An 11671-nucleotide genomic window follows, 5' to 3' on the forward strand; every position below is an offset into this window, starting at 1 on the left:
TGTAAATACACCCTACAAAGAGAAAGTGACTAAAATAACTATTTTTAAAATGCTTTTATTGAAACCCTCAAATCTGTTTAGCAACAGACATGTACACTCTTCACTTTATTTTCTCATTTGCACTATTTCAATATTAGGAATGATGGAAATATTTTCAACATAATAAGCATACAATTTTTAACAACTGATGGTGATGGTGACAAGTTTTTAGTTCATTTCAATGGTGGAAGTCCAAGAGATGCACGTAATGCATTAGCTTCTGCAATCTCATCAGATTCATTCTTTTTCTCTCGTTTGCTTTCATGTTTATGATCTCTCTCGTGTCTACTCCTTTTAGTCTTGTGTGATTTCCGCCTGTGAAAGATATCATTTATTTTTTCACATCAATTTTGATTATAAAACTAACAAGAACTATTTTGGCGCCCCCTGACACTCCCCAAAAGGAAACAGCAATGAAGCTTTTTTACAAAATCGTAAGATAAAAAAACAAATTTTGGACATTGAAGCAATGACATGTTTGAGGACCATTAACAGAAGGGTTGTAAATGAGACAGTATTTTATTTTGTGTAACTTACCTATCATCATCATCTGTATGTCTATGGCTTCTATGCTTATCAGTGTGCTCTCTATCTCTATGACGCCGTTCTTTAAGGAAGAAATGAAAATAATATTTAGTAATATAATGGGTTAATTTGTCTGTTGGCATTTACTTTAATGCTGGAAAAATGAAATTTGATTGGGTGAATGAACTCCAGCCAAGAATTTGTATCCCTTTAGAGTTATGAAGCTTGGCTACCACTCCAAGGGTCCAGTCAGGACTTTTTCTAATGACAAAATTACAACTCCACTCCCAAAGACTGTAATAAGACTTGTGTATATGTTTGTCTTGTGAACCTCTGAGGGTCCCTAATGATCAGCAATTGCTGGATTGATCACCCTCATTAAATATGGTCAAAAAAGAGTATTATTAATAAGGGTAAATATATAAAAATTACAATTACCAATAGGAGTTAAATAAAGTTTACCTGGTGATCTTGACCGCCGCCTTTCTCTTGATCGACTTCTCCTTCTCCTATGAGGTGAATCTCGCCTCCGCCTACTGAAGAAAAATAAAATTTTAAAAAACTTAGCTAAGCTTCAGAGTGAAGCTCATGAGAAAGATATACAAGTGTGTCAAAATAAGTGCGTACTGAACTTTTCTTAAACTTGACTTACTGTAATATACATTAAAAATATTTACCTTCTATAAGGTGATCTTGATCTACTTCTTCGATACCTTGGTGATGGACTTCGTCGTGAACGATCACGATCCCTATATCGATCTGGTGAACGACCTCTACTATCCTATGTTTTAAAAAAAGTATCATTTTAATTAAATATTATTCATAGCAAACTACTACACTTTTTTTAACAGGTTTATTTACCTATATAAATAATATAATAAACCTAAATTGTTTTTGTTGAAATTTCTCTATAATTTATGCGAATAACTTTACTGTTACCTTAATAATTTCTTCCTCCTCATCACTTGAACTTTCCATGACCTCTAAGTCTTCTTCCAATGCACTAACCTGAATAAAATGAGGTTTATTAAAAGCAAATTAACAAATAATATAAAAATTACAGCTATAATATTTTGTTTCAATATCAATCAAAAAAGAAAACAAATCCTAAAATCATACTCTGAGTTCTAACTTTTCAGCTTCTTCCAGTATATAGCGCTTCTGAATTCTTGGTAAAATAATACTACACACACGTTCTTCATGAAGCAGTTGGTCAATGAACTCATCAATATGTGTTAACTCGTATCCTCCATTGTTGTTCTGAAATCGAATCTTTCTGTAATCATTGTACAGTGGTTCCAGGTACTTGTATATTTCAACACTCTCTCCTATAAGTCGCAGGTACATAGCACCTAAACAACGTACATACCTAAAAAAATAATAATTTGGTGAGACATGTTTCTGCAGTAACAAGTTTTACTGTTTTGAACTTAATCACAAGAAAAGGATCTCAAATATTGTTCTGGTTTTGGATTTAATAACTCAATCAACTATACTAAACAAACAAAATATTGTACAGTACATGTGTAGAATCTGTACTACAGTACATGTGTAGAATCTGTACTACAGTACATGTGTAGAATCTGTACTACAGTACATGTGTAGAATCTGTACTACAGTACATGTGTAGAATCTGTACTACAGTACATGTGTAGAATCTGTACTACAGTACATGTGTAGAATCTGTACTACAGTACATGTTTATATCAATAAATATAAAAATTAATAATTGCAAAATTTTTAATATTTAAACAGCTTTTATTTATTACTGTAAAAAGAAAAATCAGCCACTGAAAGTGTTTTTGAAATTAAGATTATATGTACAGTAATTAAAGAACTATAATTATAATCGGAAAATCGGCTACTTACTTAAAATCATCATTCTTTATGAATTCAATAACAATGTCCTTTTCTGGTTGGATCTGTAACATTTTAAGTATGAGACAAAGAAAAGGAGACGGTTTCACGTTTCCACCAAAAACTCCTCCAATGTAACGCAATTCCATGGCTTTGTCAACGAGAAGTTCAGCTAGAAAAATAGTGATGATATTTTAGGATACATACTATTACTAGTAACTAGCTAGGTCTCTACTACTGTAATTGTATTACTATACTTGCTTGATACTTGCTTGATGTTATATGGGTCGTTTAATATGATAATTTTATAGTCACAATCAGTAATAAAAAAAACAAGCTAAGAAGCTTACTAACTAGATTAGATTAGTAGGCCTAGCACCAAGAGCCCCAGCAAACAGGGCTGTCAACTAGACTAAAACTAATCCCGGTCGAAGTCTATACCTTGGCTGCCCTTATCATGACATATGGGGAACAACGGCAGGGTCCCGGCTTGCTTCGGATTACGGTCGAATCGGCCGCCAACTAAAGCGGCCGCTAGTTCAATAACGGTAATCTGTATGGAACGCCGTGTGCGCTTTGATTGTCGTTGTTTTGTAATCTTTGATTGTCATTGTTTCGACAGGTTTTCTTTACCTCGGACGTAAATAACAATCTACATTATTATGTAATTTATTCACGAAATGGCGAATCGATGATTACTTATTTTAACTGTTCTAAATGATATACATATGTTTAATAAAGTCTATAAAATACATTGTGGTGTTTATATTGTATATTAATATAATATAATAATAAATAAACCAATCAATAAAGTATATCAAAATATATAAATATATTAATAATTAAAAATATTTGTTATTGTATATTAATTAATTAGTAAAGTAACTATAGTAGTGTTCGCAATCATAATTTAATTACAATAACATGATGACAGCAATTTATTTAATATCCTACACTATTTTATTACTTCAGATATTTAAATATTGATCAATTGAAAATGAGTTTTAAATACTAAAATAAGATGAAAGTGTCTGTTTGATACGGTAATTAATTACGCGAATTTCTGCTAATAACTCGACTGACGGCCAGCAATAGTGCTGCTGCACATTAGGTGGGCGTCCCATGTTGCTTTATTGAAAACACAAACAATGTACAGTATTACAATGGAATACATAACACTTAAATGTATAACACACACTATTACTAATAATAAAAACCAAGATTCGATAGTACAGTATGTCAATGAGATATAAATATAAATTCGGCAATACCGTACGTAAATTATTATTGCAATACTGTATAAAATTCAATAGTTAAATGTAAATGAGATATAAATATTCGGAAATACCGTACGTAAATTATTATTGCAATACTGTAAAAAAATCGACAGTATGTAAATGAGATATAAAGATTCGGCAATACCGTACGTAAATTATTATTATTGCAATACTGAATAAGGATTCAATAGTATATAAACGAGATATAAAGATTCGGCAATATCGTATACGTAAATTATTATTGCAATACTGTATAAGGATTCAATAGTATGTAAACGAGATATAAAGGTTCGGCAAAATATATTTCGATATATGTATTAGTTAATAGTAAATACAAATAAAATATACATTGATTTATCGGCAGGCAAACTTAATTATTATACTTATAGAAATATAAAGATTTGATAGTACATGAGTTGGCTTATATTTATTTAGCTGTAACTCAACTCGCCATAGGCCATGGCGTTGACAACGACAATCAAAGATTAAAGCGCACATGGCGTTCCATACAAATGACGATATTAAACTGGCGGCCGCTTCGACCATACTCCCTTGCTTCGACCCGTCAAGTCGGAAAGCAACAAGCCCCTTCATTAAAGATTCCTGAACCCTAGGCTAGTAAATAAAGGTGTATTATATCGACTCTACACCAAATTAGTGCATAGAAACTTACCACTGAGGGCAAAGCATTGTTCCTTCCAATACTTCGACTCATATATCCTTGATCTAGTGATCTTTTCCACTAAATATTGAGGATTTGTTCCTTTGACACTATTCGCGTCCTTTACCGTGCGATTCGCCATTTTAATTTGTTGACTTCATCCTCGATTTATTGTTAATTAAAATGTTAACAATTATTATTAATTATTTAGTCAATAATTAATAATTTAGAGCTACAATAAATTATACCTATGTATTTAATAATTATTATTTAATTTATATTTAGTTATATCTGACATTCAATTACAAAGCCTATAATTATTACTACTGCCCCTCAATACATTTGTTTAGTTTCTGTTATTAGCAGTCGGTCATTCAATGCGCATGCGGTAACAAGGGATTTCCCCTTTTTCCAAATAAGTTTCTACCACACCGCGTCTGGTTTCGAGAATATGTTTTTATTCAATAAACTAAGGGGGCTCTTGTATTACACGTGGTGTTGGTTCAAACTAGAATCTCCTGTTCGTCCGAAGCGCGTAACAATTTCGAAAGGCATTGTGGGATAGAATAGAGCTATGGGTGGCGCCATTGTGAGCCATGGAGTAGGGCGCCCGCATCAAATTAGAAAGTCAAAATCATAGAGGGGATCTGCTAATACTCTAGGGGGATAGAGTAATTGACTTCCTAGTTTGGAGGGGGCGCTGCTCCATGCTGTGAAATGGCGTCGCCCAGTTTGACCTTTTAACCCTGTACTTCCGATACTGTGTTTTGAATGCAAATTGAAGAACAGGAGATTCTTGTGTTATAAGTTCTTTGGTTATATTCAAGAGAACGGACGCATTATTAGGAAATACTGTACTATTTGTTTACTACGCTACGGCTAAAAAATGGGTACTAGTAGTATTTGGAAACTCAGACTGGACATGCTCAAACCAGGCTAAGCACGTTTGGGAGAAGAGTATGCAAATTTAATTCATTGGTAAATCAACCACAGAATGAAAAAATCGAATCCAATCAAAATATACATCCTCAAAACAGTTATGTATTTAATACTGTACCCGATAGACCCTGCTTTATGATTAAATAGAGCATTTTAAACTACATACAGTGTATTTTACTTAACACAAAATGTTTACGCTACTATTGTATTGATTGTTAAACTTAAAGATGTATTGTCCCCCTGAAAAAATAAAAACGTTCACAGAACTTTTGATCTTATAAATTACAATAATAATTTAGTTAAGTTAGACGATGAAAATGGAAAAGAAGCTCCAAAATGAACTACAGTATAAATTAAATTTTAATAAATACAGTATATACCACCTGTAACCATTCAATCTTTTATTTCGGATCAATCTTTTATTTCGGAATCTCTGGTCCATAGAAAGTAGAAATTACACATAAACGAAATAAAATAAACAAGACTAAATTACTACTACTCGTCTCCGGATGGCATTCCACCTGGATGGCATTCCACCTGGAGAGCATCTTCGACTTAACTAAGACATTGCTCATAATCGTTGAGACTAAAACATTTTCGCTTGCATTTAGTCTACCCATCAGGCCATATATTGATTTTCTAAACAATTCATCAAAAGAAGGAATTCTACATTCCGTAAACATAAGGCTGGCACTGCAATGTTGAGGTCTTTGTACATTTTCTGTATATATCTATTTTATTACAGTATACCTCTCCAGAAATCCAGTCACAATGTAAAAGCACTGCCACTGATTTCTCTTTATAATGTAAAAAAAAAAACAACTCAGCAACGGTCAACACATTCATCATAAATATTCCTGGTTCTTTTTACCATGTTCAAATATTTGTATATTTTGAAATAGGTTTTGTGTCTCTAAATCTGTAAGTGTTGGATTCAACTCTGGATGACGTAGCCTACATACGGTATTAGAATAAATATCTTTTTTATCTTGTTCAAACATGGTGGGCAAAATTCCAATTGTTTGTTGTATATTTTTTGAATGTAACGCAAGTATACGCCTTTGATGGGCTGTACATGACACCGATGACTCGGAATAAATATCATAGACGTCTGGAAGTAATTGTAAAATTTCAGATGACTGTTTTAAGTGCATCTTCATCTGGAAAAGGACGTTTGACCCAGTATAACGCACTACTTGATGAGACACGGCTTGCAACATCATAGGTAAGATAAGCTAACTTTCTAGGCTGGAAGGTAGCTGAAATTAAAAATAAATTTTTAAATCATAAATTGTAATTTTGAAGGGCTAGCCTATATTAATAACAATGAAAGAAAAAGAAAATCAAATCAAAGACACTAATAATAATATAAAACTAGGCCTAGAGGTTAGGTTAGGTAGATTATTATACTAACTAAATATATATACAGTATAGCTGTAAAACTCTAAAGCAATAAATCAGTCTATAAAAGTATTTATATAAATGTAACAACATCATCCGAATCGTCCTGCTAACTACCCGCCGGCCAGCCAGCTCCTCTCATACTTGTGAGTATCGTATCAGCCCCCGTATAAGTAGCTACCTAGCCTAGTTAGTACTGTAACTAGTAATAACAAGGTTTAGGTAGTCCCGGCTAGGCCTAGGCTAAGACTAGAGTAAGAGAGCTATAAATAGGGCTAATCATACTACTAGACCTTTTCCTAACACTAACTTGCTTGAGCTAAACAACTACGGAACTAATTTTACAAATAAAATAACATTATCGTTTGAAACTAACTGATATAACCGGCATTTTAAGACACAACACCGGCCGGCAGAGTTCTTTTTTCAACTGTCTGTAAGAAAGTCTACCGACATACGTACACTTCTTGAACTATAGAGGGGGTTTCATATAAGTTTCACTCCTTAAGCTTCTTGAAAAATGTGTCATAGTCTCGTTTGGTCCAGACGGATCGTCATGTTGTTGCATTGTGTTGCGTAATGTGTTTACACGGCGGGTTGATGATATGAATAAGAATGTGTTATTGTTATGCTGCATTTTGAGAAGATCGCAGACAGTTTTTTCTATAATCAAAAACTACGATCTCGTTAAATTTGAATATATCTTTTGTCAATCATACCGATTTATTTCTTCTTCAGCTAACCAGCCACTAGGTTGGCCTGTGAAGCAAAGATCGAAAAGCTATAGTAGTAGGCCTATCTTGGCTGTGAAGATCACAACACAAGGCCTAACTAGTAATAGTACTAGTAGTATAGGAGGAGTACGAGTAGGGTTACCACCACTTGTCATGGCCTCCTCACAGTTAACAAATAGCCCTGCTGGTGGTTTTTCTCATCAAAAATTTGATTATTTTCTTGTGCTTGATTTTGAAGCAACTTGTGATAACGAAACAAGGATGTATCCACAGGTAATAAAATAAGAAAATGTAGTTAACAGTCTTAAAAAGCAATTGGTATTTGGTATAGGGACCTGTATTATTATCTATTTATGACACACGTTATATACTTTTTTTTAAGAGTACTCTTCACAAACGATTATGGATTACACATCAATTAATTGGAAACAAAAGGGAGACAAAAAAGAAATGATCGTAATATTAATCCCTAAAGTAAAAGGAACAATGTTTGTAATATGTCAAATGCTAGCCATAGGACTAGTAAGTTGTTATGAAATCTGAATTTAATAAACTTTATTTTATATAATATTTTCTTCCAATCAGGAAATTATAGAACTACCCGTCCTAAAGGTGAATGGAAAAACATTTGAAACTGAGGCAGAATTTCACACCTATGTACAACCAACTTCCAACAGACAACTTACTCAATTTTGTACCGAGGCAAGTTAATTTTAAAATGAATTGAAAACCTGTGTCGGATAACATTGTACAAGCCTAATTTAGTAATTTTTAGTAATTAGAACTATTGTTTACTTGCAGTTGACTGGAATCACGCAAAGCATGGTAGATGGAAAACCAACTTTTCAAGAGAGTTTAAAAGTAAGTTCTTACTTAACCTTCATTTTAATTAAACTTCACTACTACTTTTACACATTTCAGACATATATTTCTAAACATTTTGCACAGGGAGTTGTAGATATCAACGAAATGAAAAATAAAACACTAACAATAATGAGATTATATATATTTTGTGTGAAAGTTGATGGACAATCTATTATAGAAAAATAAAAATAATTTTTGATATAGTCGAGTTAGGTGATAGTGAAATAGAATAATAATTCGTGTATTTTTTAGATGTTAAATGATTGGATGGTCCAACAAGATTTATTAAGTGGAAATAATTCCTTTATTTTTGTAACATGTGGTGACTGGGATTTTAGGAAACAGTGAGTCAATATGCTTATTTTAATATATATTTTATAACACAAATCCTGGTTCAAAGTCATTGTTTATTTTCATGAAAACATTATGCATTAATTTATTTATCATTTAAATCTTTTGGCTGTAAAATATTTGTATAGTGCCCTCTGTAAATTGACTGTGATATTTGTTATAACGAGGATAGCAATATGAATAACCTTTAGTGAAAATGATTTAAATATATAATTTCTTAAAGATGTATTGTCCCTTTGACTAATTCCAAAAAAAATAAAAAATAAAAGATTTCGAAAAAAGGTGGGTCATTTTGAAGTATCATAATAGTTTTTTTTTTTCGAAAAAAAAAAAGTTTTAACTGAAATACAGACGTTTTTTTGTTAAAAAAATAACTTTGACTTCCAGTCAAAGTTTTCAATCAAAACATATCCCATAATGCAATGCACTTGTTTGGCTACTCTGTATGCATAATCATAAAACTTCCTCATGATCTGTGTGAAAATACCTTCTTAACCGTGACGAGTTGTAAACAATCCTAATTTAGCATATGCATAATGCGTACTCATGGTTTGAAATCTTTGTTTACTTTCGCTCGTGACGATTTTCCAGATGAAATGTAATCAAACTAATTTACCTGTTAATTACGTAAACTTGTTGTTTTGGCTTAAATTTTCGACTTAAATTTTCGACTTAAAGTGAATAACTTTAATATTACTTTGATATGGCCACTTTAAATTTAGAATATTTTGACCTTCATTTTTTTGTGTTTCAAGGGACAATACATCTTTAATATAATATAAGGTGTAAAATGGTTGCTAATAATATAATTATCCACCGATTCACACTTTAGAAACTGGTGTCTATAACTAATTGTGTAATATATCTTTCCATATAAATCAAATAGGACAATTTTTTCCTTTGCAGATTAACTCATCAATGTGAATATACTGGGGTACAATTTCCACACTATTGCAAGCAATGGGTTAATATAAAAAAGGTATGTTTTCACTCCTTCAAATTGATACCATCATAAAATGTTCTTATGTTCTTTTTCATTTTAAAAAACTCAAATTGCTAGATTATAATATCTAAAACTTATTAAAAATGTTGTCTTCTTTTGGAGGCATTTGCAAGAGCTACTGGTACTTATTGTAAAGGGATGCCTGGAATGTTAGATAAATTGCATCTAACGCTAGATGGACGACATCATAGCGGTATAGGTAAGATACCATCTATTCGGATGTGATTTTTTTGCAATTTTCGATAAAGTAAAGTATCATGTTATAAAGATATGGTACTGTTATATTAAAAATCTGTAATATGCTACGAAAATATCATACAGTATATCTGCTGTGTAACAGTAAAATGCTTGCCCTATAGGGAGAGCACAGGTTAGAATTTTTTATCCTGAATTAGTTCACATTAACTACTTCATTTTGTGTATTATGGCCAATTTGTTAACAAGAAAGTTTTATATATTTTCATTATATTTTATTATTTTCTAGATGACAGTAGAAACATTGCTAAGATTTTAAAAGAGATTGCTAAGAAAGGATTTGTATTTGAAAGGACTGGCTGGCTAGAGTGACACTGAAGCGAGAAGCAATGTGTCAAATTGAATTTCATAATAATAACTTACTTTAGCCCTCTACTAGACACGGTCATCTATGGGCTAGCCATATTTCTGTCATGTGGGCTAGTTAATTTCACTCTTGGGCTAATAAAAATGTTGATATGGCTGCTTAATTTTGTGTTCTATCCAAAGAGGTTATATAACTAACAATTTTTTTAAAACTGCACTGTATTTATAAATATTAACATATTATGTAATGAGTTTTACAACAAATAAATGAATGATACAGCGCCCTATTAGAAGGATTCCATGTCTGGTTTGCATCATTTCGCTATCACCAAGTTAATATAACCTATTTCGTTCTATACATTTTCAGAAAATGGTCTCTTATTGGAGGCTTTTAGTTTTAATTATAGGGAGACCTACCTATTATATAATTGTGAACCCTTGTAATAAAAATGTATATTGGTACATCATCTAAATCGTGACCTAGATATAGTTACCTTAATTATGATTACGATATGAAGTCCTAATAAGCGTTGTGTTGATTATTCGCATGGTTAAACTTAATACAATGTCGTATTATTCTGTATAGAAATGATTGTTGATTTGAACACAACAATTACCTTTAGAAAATCAGATGTATACGTTACGATTACAATGAGGCGTATGTGAATTGAAAATAATAGATCTATTCAGAATCTACAACATACACTGTTCATTTTAATAACTTAAGAAAACATATGCAACGTAAGATTACAAAAATCCAATATATAAACGTTTTTTAATTTAATTTTGCAAGAAACTAATCTAAAATTAATATGAGAATATAAAACTTATGTCGTGATTTAATACTGCGTGAAATATTTAATTTCAACCCTGGCGCCGTATTTCATTATCTTTTACTGTATAATTGATAATTTTTTTTATTAATAACTAACTATTTTATTTCTGTTATTGTATATATTTTCGTTAGACGGCCTCGTAGAAGAATACTTTTTTGTATGTTGACATTTTCCCCCAGTTACAAATTAAAGATGATTTGAGGTGTTTTCCTTTCTTAGTATTAATTATGTGCCTTTAGTTGCGGAATACATCATAATCGCACTACTGCTGTTACATCAACAACATTGTTGTTATTATTAGAAGTGAAATATGTTAACAGGTTTAATGCACGGTAATAATGATTAATATACCGAGTCTTTAGAAACTTTGTAAGACTAAATCGTAATCAACATTATTAAAAATAAACTCTTTCCCCCTTTACCCTTTAGTTCTTGTAATGTATTTACTAAAGATTACTGATCACAATCTTAAACTAAACTTACCATCTTCTTGATGTTAAACATGCCATCTTTCAAACTTTATCTTTGTATCCTTAACTAAAAAAAACTTGATCTTCATATTAACTTTTTTTAAAATTAATATTTACTTCTACAATTTCTTAAACTTAATTTAACTTGTCATC

The 11671-nt window shown here is 31.5% G+C and overlaps 2 protein-coding genes across 2 annotated transcripts; one reads left to right on the forward strand and one right to left on the reverse strand.

The window, feature by feature from the left end:
* Window positions 1-53: 53 nt before the first annotated feature.
* Window positions 54-4501, reverse strand: LOC140051323 (pre-mRNA-splicing factor 38A-like). The gene is made up of 8 exons (XM_072096496.1): window positions 4372-4501; window positions 2434-2593; window positions 1684-1933; window positions 1504-1572; window positions 1242-1345; window positions 1027-1100; window positions 577-646; window positions 54-354 (listed from the first exon to the last, which is right to left on the reverse strand). Exons 1-8 carry the CDS (start codon window positions 4499-4501, stop codon window positions 213-215), a joined length of 999 nt encoding a protein of 332 aa, XP_071952597.1. The 3' UTR covers window positions 54-212.
* Window positions 4502-7243: 2742 nt separating this feature from the next.
* LOC140051236 (ERI1 exoribonuclease 3-like) lies at window positions 7244-11460 on the forward strand. The gene is made up of 7 exons (XM_072096375.1): window positions 7244-7706; window positions 8019-8135; window positions 8235-8294; window positions 8550-8641; window positions 9555-9627; window positions 9754-9850; window positions 10136-11460. The coding sequence occupies exons 1-7, from the start codon at window positions 7305-7307 to the stop codon at window positions 10216-10218; spliced, it is 924 nt and encodes a 307-aa protein (XP_071952476.1). The 5' UTR covers window positions 7244-7304; the 3' UTR covers window positions 10219-11460.
* Window positions 11461-11671: the final 211 nt, after the last annotated feature.

This window comes from Antedon mediterranea, chromosome 6 (genome assembly GCF_964355755.1).
Source record: "Antedon mediterranea chromosome 6, ecAntMedi1.1, whole genome shotgun sequence".
NCBI lineage: Eukaryota > Metazoa > Echinodermata > Crinoidea > Comatulida > Antedonidae > Antedon > Antedon mediterranea.

Excerpts from the sequence above, each read along its gene's own strand:
- LOC140051323 (XM_072096496.1), bottom strand. The coding sequence starts at position 4,501 with ATGGCGAATCGCACGGTAAAGGACGCGAATAGTGTCAAAGGAACAAAT. Across the intron at positions 2,594-4,371 it reads ACAATGCTTTGCCCTCAGTG|CTGAACTTCTCGTTGACAAA; the intron begins GTAAGTTTCTAT and ends CTATTTTTCTAG. Across the intron at positions 1,934-2,433 it reads ATAAAGAATGATGATTTTAA|GTATGTACGTTGTTTAGGTG; the intron begins GTAAGTAGCCGA and ends TTATTTTTTTAG.
- LOC140051236 (XM_072096375.1), top strand. The coding sequence starts at position 7,305 with ATGAATAAGAATGTGTTATTGTTATGCTGCATTTTGAGAAGATCGCAG. Across the intron at positions 8,295-8,549 it reads CTTTTCAAGAGAGTTTAAAA|ATGTTAAATGATTGGATGGT; the intron begins GTAAGTTCTTAC and ends TGTATTTTTTAG. Across the intron at positions 8,642-9,554 it reads GACTGGGATTTTAGGAAACA|ATTAACTCATCAATGTGAAT; the intron begins GTGAGTCAATAT and ends TTTCCTTTGCAG.